Below are 19355 nucleotides of genomic sequence, written 5' to 3'. Positions count from 1 at the left end.
GACAAAGAACTATACTCATGTGTTTAAAAAAAATAACAATTGTGAATGTCAAAAGTGAACTGTAGTCATGAAAGGGCAAGCAGTTGAACTCTCATGTTCAAATCTTTATTTCAGAGTGAAACTGAGGGTGGTTCCTCTACCTTCAACTGCATTTTGGGATATTTCAGGACTTTTTACTGCTGTCTCGATAAAACATATTCTAATACAATATATTCTAATGGATATTCTAGCGCCAGAGAAAATACAGGTGAAAACAAGCACAAAGTAAGCTTCGAAATCATTCATATAAATTATCATGGGTCTACTTAAATCGGAATTATGATGATGCTCTCAATGGTTGCTTCCCAAATGGCACCCTATTCCCTATATAGTGCACTACATTTTACATTGTCTACAGGGATTGTCTACAGCCATTGTCTAGTCTGACATTAAATAACATTACTATGCACTAACTACTTACTTATAGAATAATTGTCTAAGAGGAGCAGGCTTTGGCTTCTCCATGTTTCCCTGACTGGGTGCAAACATGCCACAAGATGGTCATTCGTTTTACTTTTACCTTCAACTGAACTGAGCTTCCTCAGCAGCCTTGTGAAACCAGTCTGATCTTGCAATATCTCAATTAAACAAAACATGAGCACAGCGGTCAGCCTGCTTAACCAGGTTATGTTCTCAAGACATCGATTCAGTAAGCACACTGTGTGTAGACTACAGAGTATGTCACCTCAGATATCTGTATAATAAGCAGAAGAGTAGAACTGTACAGTGGCCACTTTATGTTGCCCATCAACCAGCACCGATTCTCCTTGAGGTCCAGAGACCAAGCTTCCGGCCTTATCCCAAAATTGAAACAATTTATCAATCGTCACTGCTGCATCCCAGGTTTTGACGTGTCATCTTTCATAGCGAGTCTTTTTCAGTCACTCCCCTTCCCCTTGGGGGGCAGGGACTCTCCCAGCCTCGACGAATCTGCCCCAGCCTCCGGTCCAGGCAAGGCAGCAGCAGCACAGCCTTGACCAATAGGACGGTGGCTGGGAGGAGCGAGGCCAGGATAAAGGATGGAGGGGTGTACCACACGTAGTGCTTAGGCTCCACCCACTTCCTCCAGCCGTAGACCAGAGCATGGGCTGTACACAGGACCAGGGCAGCATATCCCAGAGTCCTCTGCAGGATGGAAGGACCAGAAGATAGGTAAACAAAAAGGAGGCCTGTCAACAGCTACTAAGAAAAGACAGACGGACAGACAGACAAACAGGAGAATTGGTAAACAAGGAGACAGTTCCACGGGTACTGCCAAACAGACAGACTGACAGTGAAATTCAGGGTCATTGACACAAACAGAGAAATTGATACTGGAGAGGAAACCCTGACCACTTAAGTCATCGATAGAAAGGCAGACAGACGGGTGGATGGAAGGACATGCAGACAGACATCATTATTTATTTTTCAGGGTCAAAAGATTCACCTGCATCCAGGTGAACTCTCTCCAGTTGAGGGCGTCAGAAATGGAGGGAAGGGAGGAGATGGCTAATAAAGCCAGGAGACCCAAACCCATGATACCCAGGGAGACATAGATCTCCATACGCCACACGTCATCTGCTACCCATGAGTCCTCCTGGTTCTGCTGGACCTGATGGAGAGATTACCATATTATAAATTAAAATGAAGCAGAAAAATGTATCCATGCTTTTGTCACTTCTACATTAGACTACTGCAATGCTCTACTTTCCGGCTACCCGGATAAAGCACTAAATAAACTTCAGTTAATGCTAAACACGGCTGCTAGAATCTTGACTAGAACTAAAAAATGTGATCACATTACTCCAGTGCTAGCCTCTCTACACTGGCTTCCTGTGGTTTTACTGCTAGATTTTACTGCTAACCTAAAAAGCATTACATGGGCTTGCTCCTACCCATCTCTCCGATTTGGTCCTGCCGTACATACCTACAGGTACGCTAAGGTCACAAGACGCAGGCCTCCTTAATTTCCCTCGAATTTCTAAGCAAACAGCTGGAGGCAGGGCTGTCTCCTATAGAGCTCATTTTTTTATGGAATGGTCTGCCTATCCATGTGAGAGACACCGACTTGGTCTCAATCTTTAAGTCTTTATTGAAGACTCATCTCTTCAGTAGGTCCTATGATTGAGAGTAGTCTGTCCCAGGATTGTGAAGGTGAACGGAAAGGCACTGGAGCAACGAACCGCCCTTGCTGTCTCTGCCTGGCCGGTTCCCCTCTCTCCACTGGGATTCTCTGCCTCAAACCCTATTACAGGGGCTGAGTCACTGGCTTGCTGATGCTCTTCCATGCCATCCCTAGGAGGGGTGTGTCACTTGATTGGGTTGAGTCACTGACGTGATCTTCCTATGTTGGCAAAGTGGCTGGGGTTATATCCTGCCTGTTTGGCCCTGTCCGGGTGTATCGTCGGACGGGGCCCCAGTGTCTCCCGACCCCTCCTGTCTCAGCCTCCAGTATTTATGCTGCAATAGTTTATGTGTCGGGGGGGGGGGGGGGGGGGCTAGGGTCAGTCTGTTATATCTGGAGTATTTCTCCTGTCTTATCCGGTGTCCTGTGTGAATTTAGGTATGCTCTCTCTAATTCCCTCTCTTTCTCTCGGAGGACCTGAGCCCTAGGACCATGCCTCAGGACTACCTGGCCTGATGACTCCTTGCTGTCCCCAGTCCACCTGGTCGTGCTGCTGCTCCAGTTTCAACAGTTCTGCCTGCGGCTATGGAACCCTGACCTGTTCACCAGATGTGCTACCTGTCCCAGACCTGCTGTTTTCAACTCTCTAGAGACAGCAGGAGCGGTAGAGATACTCTGAATGATCGGCTATGAAAAGCCAACTAACATTTACTCCTGAGGTGCTGACCTGTTGCACCCTCTACAACTACTGTAATTATTATTATTTGACCATGCTGGTCATTTAAGAACATTTGAACATCTTGGCCATGTTCTGTTATAATCTCCACCTGGCACAGCCAGAAGAGGACTGGCCACCCCTCATAGCCTGGTTCCTCTCTAGGTTTCTTCCTAGGTTCTGGACTTTCTAGGGAGTTTTTCCTAGCCCCCGTGCTTCTACACCTGGTTTTAGGCTGGGTTTCTGTACAGCACTTTGTGACATCAGCTGATGTAAGAAGGGCTTAATAAATACATTTGATTGATTAATCCAATTGTGATTGTCTAAGGTTGCAAAATTCCAGTAACTTTCCCAAAATTCCCATCTATATACACGGTGTACCAGTACCGGGTCGATGTGCAGGGGTACAAGGTAATTGAGGTAGATAATATACATATAGGTAGGGGTAAAGTGACTAGGCAACAGGATAGATAATAAACAGTATCAGCGGCATATGTGATGAGTTAAAAGAGTGCAAAAAGGGTCAATACAGATGGTCTGGGTAGCTACGGTGGCTTGCGAAATTATTCACCCCCTTGGCATTTTTCCTATTTTGTTGCCTTACAACCTGGAATTAACATGGATTTTTTGGGGGGGGGGGGGGGGTTGTACCATTTGATAAACAGAAAATGCCTACCACTTTGAAAATTAAACTATTTTTTGGTGAAACAAACAAGAAATAAGACTAAAAAACATAACTTGAGCATGCATAACTATTCACCCCCCCCCCCCCCCCCCCAAAGTCAATACTTTGTAGAGCTACCTTTTGCAGCAATTACAGCTGCAAGTCTCTTGGGGTATGTCTCTATAAACTTGGCACATCTAGCCACTGGGATCTTTGCCCATTCTTCAAGGCAAAACTGCTTCAGCTCCTTCAAGTTGGATGGGTTCTGCTGGTGTACAGCAATCTTTAAGTAATACCACAGATTCTCAATTGGATTGAAGTCTGGGCTTTGACTAGGTCATTCCAAGAGATTTAAATATTTCCCCTTAACAACTCAAGTGTTGCTTTATCAGTATGCTTAGGGTCATTGTCCTGAAGGAAGGTGAACCTCCATCCCAGTCTCAAATCTCTGGAAGACTGAAACAGGTTTCCCTCAAGAATTTCCCTGTATTTAGCGCCATCTATCATTCCTTCAATTCTGACCAGTTTTCCAGTCCCTGCCGATGAAAAACATCCCCACAGCATGATGCTGCCACCACCATGCTTCACTGTGGGGATGGTGTTCTCGGGGTGATGAGAGGTGTTGGGTTTGTGCCAGACATAGCGTTTTCCTTGATGGCCAAAAAGCTACATTTTAGTCTCATCTGACCAGAGTACCTTCTTCCATATGTTTGGGGAGTCTCCCACATGCCTTTTGGCGGACACCAAATGTATTCAGTTATATTTTTCTTTAAGTAACGGCTTTTTTCGGGCCACTCTTCCGTAAAGCCTAGCTCTGTGGAGTGTACGGCTTAAAGTGGTCCTATGGACAGATACTCCAATCTCCACTGTGGAGCTTTGCAGCTCCTTCAGGGTTATCTTTGGTCTCTTTGTTGCCTCTCTGATTTATGCCCTCCTTGCCTGATCCTTGCGTTTTGGTGGGCGGCCCTCTCTTGGTAGGTTTGTTGTGGTGCAATATTCTTACAATTTTTTAATAATGGATATAATGATGCTCCGTGGGATGTTCAAAGTTTCTGATCTTTTTTTATAACACAACCCTGATCTGTACTTCTCCACAACTTTGTCCCTGACCTGTTTGGAGAGCTCCTTGGTATTCATTGTCCCGCTTGCTTGGTGGTGCTGCAGACTCTGGGGCCTTTCAGAACAGGTACTGAGATCATGTGACAGATCATGTGACACTTGGATTGCACACAGATGGACTTTGTTTAACTAATTATGTGACTTTTGAATGTCATTGGTTGCACCAGATCTTATTTAGGGGCTTCATAGCAAAGGGGGTGAATACATATGCACGCACCACTTTTCCGTTACATTTTTTGAAACATGTTATTTTTTTCATTTCACTTCACCAATTTGGACTCTTTTGTGTATGTCCATTACATGAAATCCAAATAAAAATAAATGTAAATTACAGGTTGTAATGCAACAAAATAGGAAAAACGCCAAGGGGCATGAATACTTTTGCAAGGCACTGTATTTCGTTAACTATTTGAACGTTTTATGGCTTGGTGGTGGAAGCTGTTCAGGGTCCTGTTGGTTCCAGACTTGGTGCATTGGTACCTCTTGCCGTGTGGTAGCAGAGAGAACAGTCTATGTATTGGGTGGCTTGAGTCTATGACAATTTCTAGGGCCTACCTCCGACACCGTATAGAGGTCCTGGATGGCAGGGAGCTCAGCTGACCACCCCTCAGAGCCTGGTTCCTCTTAAGGTTTCTTCCTAGGTTTCCCGCCTATCTAGGGAGTTTTTCCCAGCCACCGTGCTTCTGCATCTGCATTACTTGCTCTTTGGGATTTTAGGCTGGGTATCAGTATAAGCACTGTGACAACTGTTGATGTAAATAAGGGCCTCATAAAATACTTTTGATTGATAAATATGGCGTATATTCAGTCAAATAAGCATTTCACATGCACATATCAAAGTGACATCTGACAACTATGCCTGATTGTGAACTGGCACATTGGGATGAGCAACAGTCAATATAAAATTCTCTTTCAGTAATAGCTGTTCTTCATATTCACATTAGATTCCATACTGAGAAAAGTACACAACGATCAGGTTGTTCTGTTTATTCTGGCCGGCATACAGCACATACCAAAACTCCCACACCTCAATACCAACAGAAACCTGGCACCGTAATTTGTCATGTAAGAATTGGTTTACCCTGTCATGAAATGTTATACCAATATACAACCCTCTCTCTCTTTCTACCTCTCTCTATTTCTACCTCTCTCTATTTCACCTGCTGCCTTGACCTCAATGCTTGGCTATGAAAAGCCAACTGACATTTACTCCTGAGGTGCTGACCTGTTGCACCCTCTATATCTACTGTGATTATTATTTGACCCTGCTGGTCATCTATGAATGTTTGAACATCTTGAGGAACGATCTAGCCTAAATGGTCACGTAACCTTATAATCTCCACCCAGCACAGCCAGAAGAGGACTGGCCAACCCCTCGGAGCCTGGTCCATCTCTAGGTTTCTGCTTAGGTTCCTGCCTTTCGGTTGGGTTAAATGCGGAAGACACATTTCAGTTGAATATATTCAGTTGGACAACTGACTAGGTATCCCCCTTTCTCTTTCCAGGTAGTTTTTCCCCAGCCACCGTGCTTCTACATCTGCCTTGTTTACTCTTTGGGGTTTTAGGCTGGGTACCTGTATAAGCACTTTGTGACAATTGTTGATGTAAAAAGTCATTTATAAAATACATTTGATTGATTGAGTTTGCTTGAATATATGCCATATTGTTGAAATAAGCAGCCTTCTGTTCATCATAGTATAAAACGCATCTCAACAGTTATACAAAGAAATGCAATTTTCAGATTTTTGAAAGAAGCCTGGTCTAGCCAGTAGCCATCTACCTGTTGGTAAGCCCAGTTGAGCAGCTTGTATCTGTAGGAGCGTCTCATAGGGTAACAGAGGCTGTAGATAGCATGGAGTGCTGCTAGGAAGAAAGCTAGCAGGCCCAGCTGTTTCCTCATAGACATCCACCTCTCCAACCAGCCTGGGAAACTGCTGTACTTGGTACCTGACAGAGGGATGATTGTGTGTGAGAGAGAGAAAGGGGGGGGGGGGGGGGGGGATTAGTAGTGCTTCTCAACACATTTTTAAAATGGCTGACAAACTGTCAGGCTACAAAAGGCTTACAGTTGTCTGGGAAAGTTGTTTTTACGTGGTGGATCTACTACTCGTCTCCCTGGCAGAAGAACCTCAAGATAACGTGTGTCATCATGTCAAAACCAACACCCTACCTCTGGTTTGACACCATGTTGCCACATCCTGGCTGTCTGGCTCTCACTGGAACCCTAATATAGACTAACTTCAGTACTTTTCATATGATCCATTGACCTTTATTGTAGAGAAACCGACGCCCCAAAAAATCCAATGTGTTATCCTATCTATGAAGCTTGCTTCCATTGTGGCTGGCTGCATATTTTCAACCCCCTACAATTACATTGCACTGAGGAAACCTCAACCTATATTTATACACTGCAAGGCTCCAATTACCCTTATGAATAGTGACTGGACAGAGAGAGAGATGAAGAGGGGGAGGGGAGATTGAGGGGAAGGGTCAGACAAGGATGGGGGGAAGGGGGGTAGTAAGGTCAAACAGGATTTTTTTTTGGACTAGGGTGTTGGTGTTGACCCAATGATACACAATATGTTGAGGTTCTTCTGCCAGGCAGACAAGAGTAGACCTTCCTGCAGGGAAAGACAACCTTGGGCTAATTCATAACTATAAATAGGATTTCATTTATTCTCTAAACTTAAATAAATAAGTAAATAAATCCACTGACTGCGCTTATGCAAACTGTGTGTCTCACTGCACTGATTTCATGTCAGTGTGTATTTGTGGGAGTATGTGTACAACTGTGCACTCCAATGACTTTCAAATTAAATTGTTTGTGGTAGTAGGCCTAATCGCGCATTTCCACTGACAATTCACTTTTTAAATGTTCAGTTTCCATCTATGCAGGCCAGCACCCGTGTCTCATGGCTCCGGCAGACCTGCTCTACCTTCTATGACATCTGGTGTGGCTCAGTTGGTAGAGCATGGCAATTGTAACGCCAGGGTTGTGAGTTCAATTCCTGTGGGGGACCAGTACAATCAAAATATTAAAATGTGTCCACTCATTACTGTACGTTGCTCTGGATAAGAGTATCTAGAAAATGTAAACGCTTGTTTGGATTTTTATTTTGTGTGTGTATTGTGTTTTAATTTGTTTTATGTCTAGGTATTACTGTACTGTTGGAGCTAGAAAAAAAGCATTTAGCTGCACCTGTGATAACATCTTCAAATCTGTGTTCACGACAAATAAACTTCGATTTCAACTGTTCATATGTAATTTACATAACAATTGCTAAGTATAAACTTTAACACCTCACAAAGCAACAGTTTTGAATAAAGGTTAAATAAAGGTAAGAACAAATTCAGTTAAGAACAAATTCTTATTTTCAATGACGGCCTAGGAACAGTGGGTTAACAGCCTTGTTCAGGGGCAGAACGACAGATTTGTACCTTGTCAGCTCGGGGATTTGAACTTGCAACCTTTCGGTTACTAGTCCAACACTCTAACCACTAGGCTACGCTGCTGCCCCATGATGCAGAGGTTGTTGATTCTGCTCGCCATAGGTCTTTAGTGGCACTCTTGATATAATAACACTAGAGGTAACATTAACATAACACATTGGCGGCCCAGTGGTGTGGGGGGAAAGGCATCAGTATGCTTTGGTTGGCGGCTAGCCGAAGTTGGCTTGGCGAACTGAACGAGTGTGCTCGCATACTCCTTTAAAAAGACCTTGGCTTGAAAAACGTGAAAAAAGCAGCAATAGTTTGTCCATTTTGAGATGCCGTAGCCAGACTATTCCTCAAAAGAGTGAGAAGGAATCTAAGATAACAAAAAAAATCTGTCATTAATTTTGACGTTTTTGCAGAGGAGCTCTTAATCGTGCAATTTCACATCTAAGATGTTTGGTACATTGTTTCACAACGAAAAAATGTGAATGACAACTAAGACTTTATTGAAGAATCTCTACTCTTGACCAATCATCGATGAAGGGGCGTAGACTTTGACTTGCCTCCAGAAAACAGGTTGTGTGCCATAACAGCCAACAATAAGTCCAAACGAACAGAAACGTCACAAAATGCCATCATAATATATGCACAAACTCTTCCGAACTGTTTCGGCTGGGAAGTATGCGGGCGCAAACTGTCAGGCTACAAAAGGCTTACAGTTGTCTGGGAAAGTAGTTTTTACGTGGTGGATCTACTACTCGTCTCCCTGGCAGAAGAACCTCAAGATAATGTGTGTCATGTCAAAACAAACACCCTAGCTCTGGTTTGACACTATGTTGCCACATCCTGGCTGTCTGGCTCTCACTGGAACCCTAATATAGACTAACTTCAGTACTTTTCATATGATCCATTGACCTTTATCGTAGAGAAACCGACACCCCCAAAAAATCCAATGTGTTATCCTATCTATGAAGCTTGCTTCCATTGTGGCTGGCTGCATATTTTCAACCCCCTGCAATTACATTGCACTGAGGAAACCTCAACCTATATTTATACACTGCATGGCTCCAATTACCCTTACGAATAGTGACTGGACAGAGAGAGAGATGAAGAGGGGGAGGGGAGATTGAGGGGAAGGGTCAGACAAGGATGGGGGGGAGGGGGGTAGTAAGGTCAAACGGGATTTGTTTTTGGACTAGGGTGTTGGTGTTGACCCAATGATACAGAATATGTTGAGGTTCTTCTGCCAGGCAGACAAGAGTAGACCTTCCTGCAGGGAAAGTCAACCTTGGGCTAATTCATAACTATAAATAGGATTTCAACGACAAAATGTGAATGACAACTAAGACTTTATTGAAGAATCTCTACTCTTGACCAATCATCGATGAAGGGGCGTAGACTTCGGCTTGCCTCCAGAAAACAGGTTGTGTGCCAGAACAGCCAACATAAGTCCAAAACAAACAGAAACGTCACAAAATGCCATCATAATATATGCACAAACTCTTCTGAACTGTTTCGGCTGGGAAGTATGCGGACGCCTTAAGTCTCAAAGGAAAAACACCACGTGTAGCCCTTAGCAATGGGCAAATTTAAGTGTAGGACTTTGAGCACACTTAGATGTATATGTCTGTGCTTGCCTGCATGTTTGTGTGTGTCTGTGCCCATGCCTACGAGTGTGTGTGTGTCCCCCTGCCTTCATACATACAGTATGTGTATGCGTGTGTAGCCTACCTCTGTGCAGCTGTAGCAGGGCAGCCAGTAGCCCAGGCAGATAGACCAGAGCAAGCAGAGATATGGCCGTCCATGGCAGGGTCTTATTCATCACCAGTATAGGGATCTTATAGAAGTCACTCCTGCTCTGAGACACAAAGGGCTGCAGCACATCCCTCATAAAAGTGTACAGGAAGGTCAGCGCCATCAAGATGGCCATCAGTTTGAGGGGTAGGTGCCACTGGGGGAAGAGGGGCATCTCTTCTAAACAGATGCTGGAGGGAAACTCAAACTCCTCCAGGGCGAAGGAGACCAGCAGAGGGCGATGTTTAGGATGTTTAGCCCTGTTCAATAACAGAGCCTCCTGGTCCTCGGAGGCCTTTGGGAAGAGAGGAGACGTCACGTTTGAGTGATGCGCATGTATTCCCCAACCAGAAATCTCTGTAGAACAATAGCTAACACTAAAGTCGGAACCTTGACAAACTTAACAGTGAGTGAGTGATGACCATGAAAACAACCATAGCTATGTTCAACAGGTATATTATTCTTCTGGCTTTATCTAGCTCTATTTGTGATATTTTACCTTGCGTCGCTGGCTTGCTATGTAATCAATCCTCTGATGACATCTGTAATATTGTAGACAATAACCATTTCATTACGGATTTTTTAACTGTCATGAGCTGCATTTGAAGTTGCATGTGATCGTATCCACTGCTAGGGAAACAAAGAGATTTCTGATTCTGGGAAATGGCCCGGGAAATGTGTCTATAAGCTTCCTCTTCTAAAGCACAGTAATACTACAGCAATGTATGGCCGGCATACAACTAACTGACTATATAGTTGGTTTTCTGTGGGGGTAGCTTAAATGCAAACAAACGGTTCACATTCTGAGTCACAACCAGTTGAAATGACTAATAACAGCAACAGGGTAAGCAAGACAACTTTTAATTAAACAACGGCCCCTATTCACACGGCATATTTCCCCTCGGGAAATGATTTCCTACTCACCAGAGAGCTTAGCCTGATTCACTGACATGGGCAATGGGTGTGTTTTACCTTGTGTACCAGGTGTGGTTTGTCCACTGGGTCCATTATAGCTAGCTCTTGCCATGTGTCTTGGTCCTCCACCACAGTGGTCTGTGAATCTGCTTGTCTTTTCTCCATCATTTCAGAGACTGGGCAGACAGGAACAGAGACATCATGCCATCACCATAGATTAAGGCATTTCAACATCCTGGAATTACACGTCTGGAAACACCCTTGGTAGTTCCTCTTAATTGTAGTGCATAGTTTGGCTAATACTCCTATAGAGTTGACTATGTGGTCTTACTGATCAATAGAACATTATTAAAAACAAGAAACTACATTTTAAGTGAGAATAGGCATTGGTCTGAAGCCAAAAATAGTCAAATTCACATGTGCACCACAATGCTCAACCAAGGTTTTCCAGCACATAGCTTTGACCTACTAAAGTAGCTATGTTGGTACTGTACTTCAAACTATTGGTAGGCAGGTTGCTTAGGATTCAAACAGCTTAATTCATACTCTTAGAGGAGGTGCTTCCACAATAATGTGAGTTGTACCGCATGTGGTGCATTTCCTTAAACCTTTAATTTAGCAAAAAAAAATCATAACATCCTTTTTTTGGTCACTAGGCACCCAACATAAACACAGGTGGTGGTGTGTTGGACACAGTAGCTCAGATTGATAGAGCCTGTCTGCATTTCTGATTTCTGTAACTGTTAACTTATCTGTGTAATATTGACATAAGCTCATTGATCAGCACAGTAATTGATAAAACAGGACCACGTTTCAAATATGGTCCTGTTTTATCAATTGCTTTGCTGATCAATGGACAGTTCATTGCCTCTGTCAAAATAATGTGTAGCTTAATGTTTTATTTATACTTGTTAGTTTAGGATTCAACCATTTACTATATGCAGTTCAACGTATGTAATTTACTGTTTCTTAACAAAACAATTTGTTTTCTTGGCTACGGTTTGTGTTGTGGTCTTGGATGTTCTTAGTCAAGGAAATATAGCATAGCTAACTGCAGTGTTTGTCTAGTCTGAAATCTGGCTACCTACGTGATCAGCGTGGCAGTTTCACAAATATTGGTGGTTTTAAACTTAACGTAACTAATGTTAACGAACTAGTTAAGTTGTGTGTAAGAAAGTATAATATATTGTGGTGCATGAACTGGCCATACACGTTAGCTAACGTTAGTCTTACGTTGGCTAAGGTTACTTAGCTAGCTAAAGTTAATTGGATATCATAGCAGCCAAGGACGTTCGCTAGTTTATTTGTGCTCCGATTATACGCAAGTGTCTACATCAGCAGTTTCCCCTTGATGACTTCAGCCTTATGCGAGAAAAAACTTACTTGTAAAAATATAGATAGCTAGCTTTCCTCGCTTGTTGGTTAGCTAACCAGCCAACATTAGCGCTCATATGATTGGTATAACGCTAACGTTGGCTAGTTACCTAGCTAATCAAAACAATCGCATTCATTGGCTAGCTACCTTTATTTGCCTGTTTGTTAGCTAGTTTACAGCTGACTGGTGTTTGCTAGACTTTGTAGCTAGTTAACTACCTAGATAATCAAAATATCGGTTTGCATGTATTGGTTAACCTCAGCTTGAATACCACAATGTAGCGATCTATATACAGTAGCCTAAGTTGTTCGCAAACACTTAAGACTGGCAGCGTGGGGCAAGCAGCTGTGTTGTTATCGCGCAACCGACTTGGTGTTAGAACTCTTGAGTTTCAGCAACAAAAAAAAAGTTCGTTTTGTCAGAAATGTTACAAAAAAAGAAGGTAGCAGCACATCGTTGTTTCTTAACTGACGGAAATGTGCAAGTGAAAGCGATACATTATACATGTTATAAAAAAAATTAAAAAAAACTGTTGCACCTACAAATTGTCAATCCGGTATTTTTTAAATTGAATGGTCACTTTATGGACTCTATATTCTTGTTTTAATTTGAGCTAGGTAGGCGCAATAAATACTCTTAAAACTCAATTGCTAAAGACTATAAAAAAATGTGACGGACGTGAAATCTATGAATAATTAGCCTGTTCCAATCAAACTCTCCTGGGTTTAATTCCCAAAATGGAATGTGAAGAACTCGAGATCTGAGAGCAGAATCCACATGACTTCTATTCCCACGGCATTAAACCGAAACCATTAATACCCGAGGATTAAAAAAACAGGACTGGCAAAATGTAACACAATAACATAATTGTGACAGAAATAGAATAGGAAGAAAAACAGTATTACATTTGTAGCCTAGTATAGTGCAGTGTAGCCTACTAAAGTAGAAAGCAAATATGGAAATGTGATACCTGTATAAATGTTTTATTGGTTTACTTGAAGATTTCGTTGTTGTAACTTTTTTTTTAAGTGTCTATAAAATCCTTACCAGAGAACATATGCGCAAATAGCATTAGTAAAAGCAAACAATGCCATAAATGTGGACAATCTGTCAACCTATTGTATGTGTGTTATGTCAGTGACTTACTGGAAGTTTAGGTCATCTGTACAAATATTTATCCTGCCGATGGACGGGTCCAAAGGGATGAAAGTTGTGGGGGAAACTGCGCACTGCGTGAACAACTCTCAACACGCGTGGAGGACACGGGGCTCGTTTATATTATGAAGAGAAGTGTTCAGTCCTCGACGAGCTCGCGGCTCGGACTACATCTATTTAAAAGCTCCACAACCTACGTGCCTTCAAAATGATGCGGACGTGGGGCATTGAGCGTTCTGTAGTGAAAGGACCGCGGCAAGGAGGGGGTCTGGCAAATTCTGTCCACGGATTGGAAGTTGGATTTGGAAGGGGCGTGATCTATTACACACCTCTGGACAAGGATAGGTAAGTACGCCCGTGAGGCGGAGTTAATACGACTTTTCGGGGCGGGTCTCGGATACAAATCACAGCCACACTTTTGAATGGTGTGTCCTCGTGAACGATACAGGAAGGATTGTCTGTAGCCTACTGTGGACTACACTACTCTTTTTTTTCTGTAATATTTAGTTATTTCTAGAAGACATGGGCAAACATGAGCAACGAACACATACAGACACCTCTAGCGATCAAATAAGTTATATTCTATTCTAAAGACTGAGTTAACCAATATAAAAATGTGATTTTATTTGCAACAACAAAAAAGCTTTCAACAACCACACTGTATCTTGAATGTCCGATTTATCCTCTTACAACAACTTTAAATAACGTTTTTCTCTCCTTTTTGGAGAGTCTCCAATTCATTATTGAACCCTGAACATGCACGTGCCTGGAATGTATGGCTGTAATGTATGTTCATTGATGAAGCAGTTTACAATTTCACAAGTTCACAGTGGATGCTTTCATTTCAATGACCCATAGATGTCTCTCTAGTCTTGTCCTCTGTAGCTCTGTCTCTGCTCTGTAGAATGATGGATTTTTTTTCTAAAGTTAATTGAATTTAGGCTGTTTCCTTTCCTCCTAACGCACATGACCATCCTGTGATTTTCTATCCGTCTCCCAAAACAGGCCTCAGAACTTTGTTGTTGGTGTTGTGAATGTGTTACTTGGATACTGCTTCAAAAAATATTACTTTTCACAAGATGCATTTGACAGGGTGGATCCTTTCGGTGGCTCTAGTTTTTGGGACCTCAAATCTCAAGATCATATCCGCAGGACCGCTCCATGCACAATGCAAAGTAGAATGGTAAGCTACTGTTTGACCATTACTATGCTATGACTATATGTCTATGTTTTGACCAGATGGTGCGTGCTGTTTTTACTGTGCTGGTTGTTTTAAAAACAAATTGTTGCTGTTGTTCACTCTTGCTGTTTTATGGTCTGACCCATACCCGAGTGGCGCAGCGGTCTAAGGCACTGCTAGAGGTGTTATTACAGACCCTGGTTCGATTCCAGGCTGTATCTCAACCGGCTGTGATTGGGAGTCCCATAGGGCGGCGCACAATTGGCTCAGCGTTGTTAGGGTTTGTCCGGGGTGGGCTGTCATTGTAAATAAGAATTTGTTCTTAACTGACTTGCCTAGTTAAATAAAATAAATACAAACATATGATCTCATGGACATTCCCCTCATGATGACTAATCATTTATTATAGCTCTCTGTGCAAAATGGCTCCAAATAAAAATCAATAACTTTACATAGTGCTGATTTATTACAACCACTTGTTAATTTAATTAGCAGTTCTGTTAGGCCCAGTTGAACACTACCCTCTGTATCCACAAGATGGTGCCAGTACCATTTTACCTGAAATGACTGTGGTGGATACTAGTAATGAGTAGCCTCGGGGCCCAGGCTTCTCAACTAGACAAGCTGATGGCCCGACGAGACTAAGTATTAAGCCCTGTCATCGATGTGTTTCTATGTTCTGGGTCCTACTACAGGTACTTTGGGATCCCCTGTAGACAGGTCTATGAAGGTCTGGTCACTCAGATCAAGCAGTGGAGGACCATGTCCAGCTGTGCGATGGGGGGACAGAGGTGCCTCTACAAGGTATGGTGTATGTGTGTTTGTGTGTTTTTATATCGTATAATTACTTGTGTGTGTTGCAAACGAAGAGTATATTACTGGTAACTTTCAAAGTTGAAACGTTCAAGCCTTTTATGGAATTTTCAAAACATGTAAAATATATAAAATCATAAATTGAGATGATTTTAATATAAAACATTGTAACAAAGCTTTAAAACATTATCCTAAATCAGTGAAGGCTGCTGAGGGGAGAACGGCTCATAATAATGGCCAGAACGGAGCAAATGGAATGGCATCAAACAACTTGAAACCGTGTGTTAGCTGTATTTGATACCATTCCACTGATTCCGCTCCCGTCATTACCACGAGCCCGTTCTCCCCAATTAAGGTGCCACCAACCGCATGTGACCTAAATATATTCAATCAACTTAGGGAATACCGTTGGTGTTTAATGTGAGGGTTTCACCATGAATTATCCTTTATATTTTTACTCAACTTTATTTACTCTGTCTATATGTGATTGTTGTAAATGTTTTGGTGCCAAACTAGTGGCAGTTGTCAAAAAAGTAAATTGTTGGAAAAGTTGCAGAGTTAATTGGAAATTATGTAATTGTTGTTTAGATGCTTTTTAAAATGAATTTAGCTGTTTTCTCTTGAATTCATATTTTATATGAATATATATTTTCAGTTATTTAAGTATAAATTGCCAAAGTTACCATAGATTGCCATAGATTACCTGTTAATTACCAAAATGAGAGAAAATTCCAGTAACTTTGATAAAATACTGGTAGTTTTACAACCCTATGTGTGTTGCATATTTCTGACTACAGACTATGACCGTCTTCTCTCTCTCTCTCTCTCTCTCTCTCTCTCTCTCTCTCTCTCTCTCTCTCTCTCTCTCTCTTTCTCTTTATCTCTTTCTGTTTATCTCTTTCTGTTTATCTCTTTCTCTCTGCTCCCCAGCTCCAGGCAGCCTCTATCCACTTCATAGCAGCCAAACACACCACACCATTTAAGAAGTCTGTCGATGACCTGACGTTCCGTCTGGTCTCCTTTGAGTTCTTCACCCACTGTCACGTCTCGGTAGGAGGGATATTCTCTGATCCTGTCGTCACTTCTATACATCCATATGACATATAAGGACAATAATATAATGTGTAGGCCTATTTAGGGATCACATCTTTTTTCGTGGGTTATCTGCAGCTAACACTACAGTAACATGTTTCAGGTCTTAAACACTTCTAACCAGAGCCATTCTTTCTCTGCAGGCCATGTCTGTCTCAGAGAGCTGGTATGCCATTAGAGATCACGGCACAAACTACTGCAACCTCTATAATCTCATGGAAGGTGAGATGGTTAACTCCAATACATATATAGGATCATCTGCACATGAATTATAAAATGTTGTCACTAATTGTTCTCCTTGTAATTAAAACAGGAAGTGGCCTTACAGACGCCCCTGGATGCAAAGAGATAACAAGTGACTTCCTGTGTACCCAGCGATCTTCTGCTGACTGCACTGTATACTGACACCATGATGGCCCATGGTTAATATTGCACGGTGACAGCTTGCTCACCATCAGATCGTTCCTCATCATTTGATAGTGTTAGCAGCACCGTATTTTATACACACACTGCTTTTGTTTTTTTCAAGGTCTTCTTTTTTATTTGATCTTTAATTATTATGCTGTATCTTTTTATCCTTGTTATTTTTTACATTTTGATTAAAATCATTGTTATTGTACGGTAACTGCCCATCTTGCAATGAAGTCAAAACGTTCAAGTAAGGAGTAGTGGGGTAAAAGTTTCATCTGTAAGGTCTTTCCTGCTGTCTCAAGCTGGGCGAAAACTTAGTTGTAAATATAGCTCTCCTTTCATTCTATACCTCTGAGGTGAGTCGTGGTCTGAGGAGGGGCATCGTTCTTTTTGACACCTAAACCAGTTTTCCTCTTAAAAGCAATGGTGCCGGGGTAAAAAAACCACAGTGAGCTATGTGAATTGCAGGGCAGGTTTTTATTAGCACAGCAATATGGTCAGCTGGGCTTTGCCATCCATCACAGCGAAGGCTTTTCAGATCACTGCTAGAAGACACTTTGCCACGGACATCAATGTCTATGGCTGTATCCCAAATGTCAGCGTATTCCCTATATAGTGCACTAGTTTTGACATAGGCCCACAGGGTGCACTTTATAGGTATAGGGTGCCATTTGGGAGTTAGACAATCTATGCTTTAGTTTAGCCAGATAGCTTTCCTCTCTTGCCAATAGGTGGCAGTGTCTGCAAGCTCCTTTGTCTTGTTACGGTTATCTGCACAAATTGACTTTTATTATCATTAAACCACAGCAATTCCAATATTTCAAAGAAAAGGTGTATGCATTTCACTATGGATAGAGAAAGTGGGCTAGGAAGAGAGCAGGCATTGCATAAAGGCTATTGCTTTGATACTTCATTTTTCCAGCACATACGAGCCACCACGCTTCACAGCTTAAAGGCATAGATTTCCCTGCTTTCTGAAGAAGTGTAACATAACCGAATGATGGGTGCTCAAAGAGATCAACGAATTGTTTAATTCTGATAGTAAGTAGACTATTATTTTCTGTGAATATGTTATCCAATATAATGATTGAATTGAAATAGCTCTTCAACTAACACTTACACTACGGTAATATCAGGGCTTAAATTGGGATAGTGGTCGTGGAACTGACTTCAAAATGGATAGGCTCTGAAAGATCATTTTTAATTGACAGTTTTATGTCCATCTGACAGTTAGCATTGGCTCCGTCCTGTCCTCCATCCAAATGTGGATGAATGCTGTTCCACTTCATTCCATCCAGTCCAATTTAACAGCTGTTTATTTAACATGTATGTTGTAACACATGAAAATAGTTTTTGTTTTAGGCGTGTCAAGTTACAGATATTTTGAAAGCATGGCCAAACTCTCGTTCACTATGTTTTTTGGAAAAAGGATGTATTACGACTTCTTCCCTGTGGCATCAGTATTTTGGAGTGCATATGATCCTATGCTGTGTGCATGGCTTCATGCGTATGTGGTTGTATGTGCCCTTACCTCCCTTTCAACGGGTGCTTTATATGGTTAGACAGGACAGGCCCATGACAGTGCATCCCCTTTCCTGCCCACATAACACAAACAGTGTTGAATTCCCTCTTATTAAAACTGAAAGACCCCAAAAAATCATAGCCTGGAATCTAAACTGATATGCTCAATTTCATTAAAACAGAGCATATCAGTTTGGATTCCAAGCTATCAAAATTCTGCCCAAACCAATGATTTTGTCAAGGGGCCCCAGGGCCATCAGGGGCCTTATAGCACCAGGCAGACATCTGAGACAGGGACTATGTCCGAAATGACATATAGTGCACACATTTTGACGAGAGCCCTATGGGCCCTGATCAAAAGTATTGCACTACATAGGGAATAGGGTGCCATTTGGAAGGAAGCCTTGACAAGGTCCGGGGTGGCAGGGGGACAAGGTAATCACAGGCTGTGTATTGAACAATATTGAGAAGCACAACAATACCATCTATAAATCACCATTGAGAGTATGAGAGCTATGCTGAGTACAGGATCTCAAGGACAAAACAGGCTGTCCCCTCTAGCCGGAAGGGAACCAACCTTGTAAAAAGTGTCTGCTCGCTTTATACAAGGCAGTGTTATTGTTGTGGACTGTAGCCCGCAGACCACCTTGCCTTAATGGTTAAACTGTTAGGATTTGTTTTGGTGTAATTCACAATTAAATATAGTTGATGCATAATGTTTTACAGTATATGAAGAGAACTAGGTTTCTTTGACAAACTGTTGGCTCAAAGTAAGAAAGGACCTAACATGACACAAGCTAATAGTAATTAGCGAATGTGTCTCTCTGTATTATACACATTTACACACAACACATCCCTATAGGAGTCTAAGCAGCAGAGATCTCTATCTCCACCACACTGAGTGTAGGCTAGTTCTCTGTGAGGAGATGCCAGAGCGGATCCATCACTCTGGTTCCACCACTCTCATTAGCTGTGACAGAACATTAGCTCAGTGGAGGAGTGGAGAATGGAGCTAGTATGGTT

The 19355-nt window shown here is 42.2% G+C and overlaps 2 protein-coding genes across 2 annotated transcripts; one reads left to right on the top strand and one right to left on the bottom strand.

Moving 5' to 3' along the window:
• Positions 1–91: 91 nt before the first annotated feature.
• LOC106578523 (STEAP family member 1B) lies at positions 92–13548 on the bottom strand. The gene is made up of 6 exons (XM_014157423.3): positions 13307–13548; positions 10843–10961; positions 9808–10165; positions 6422–6588; positions 1466–1630; positions 92–1164 (listed from the first exon to the last, which is right to left on the bottom strand). The coding sequence occupies exons 2-6, from the start codon at positions 10951–10953 to the stop codon at positions 901–903; spliced, it is 1065 nt and encodes a 354-aa protein (XP_014012898.1). The 5' UTR covers positions 10954–10961; positions 13307–13548; the 3' UTR covers positions 92–900.
• Positions 13549–13637: 89 nt separating this feature from the next.
• Positions 13638–17561, top strand: LOC123728991 (uncharacterized). Its single transcript, XM_045702128.2, has 5 exons — positions 13638–14498; positions 15191–15299; positions 16239–16358; positions 16544–16622; positions 16714–17561. The coding sequence occupies exons 1-5, from the start codon at positions 14350–14352 to the stop codon at positions 16803–16805; spliced, it is 549 nt and encodes a 182-aa protein (XP_045558084.1). The 5' UTR covers positions 13638–14349; the 3' UTR covers positions 16806–17561.
• The last annotated feature ends 1794 nt before the right edge of the window (positions 17562–19355 follow it).

Source organism: Salmo salar, chromosome 19 (assembly GCF_965601325.2).
Source record: "Salmo salar chromosome 19, fSalSal1, whole genome shotgun sequence".
NCBI lineage: Eukaryota > Metazoa > Chordata > Actinopteri > Salmoniformes > Salmonidae > Salmo > Salmo salar.
The sequence above is the reverse complement of the archived record's forward strand: the minus strand, read 5'-3'. Positions and strand labels throughout refer to the sequence as shown.

Excerpts from the sequence above, each read along its gene's own strand:
- LOC106578523 (XM_014157423.3), bottom strand. The coding sequence starts at position 10,953 with ATGATGGAGAAAAGACAAGCAGATTCACAGACCACTGTGGTGGAGGAC. Across the intron at positions 1,631-6,421 it reads TCAACTGGGCTTACCAACAG|GTCCAGCAGAACCAGGAGGA; the intron begins GTAGATGGCTAC and ends TCTCTCCATCAG. Across the intron at positions 1,165-1,465 it reads GAGAGTTCACCTGGATGCAG|AGGACTCTGGGATATGCTGC; the intron begins GTGAATCTTTTG and ends TCCATCCTGCAG.
- LOC123728991 (XM_045702128.2), top strand. The coding sequence starts at position 14,350 with ATGTGTTACTTGGATACTGCTTCAAAAAATATTACTTTTCACAAGATG. Across the intron at positions 16,359-16,543 it reads TCACCCACTGTCACGTCTCG|GCCATGTCTGTCTCAGAGAG; the intron begins GTAGGAGGGATA and ends CTTTCTCTGCAG. Across the intron at positions 16,623-16,713 it reads CCTCTATAATCTCATGGAAG|GAAGTGGCCTTACAGACGCC; the intron begins GTGAGATGGTTA and ends TAATTAAAACAG.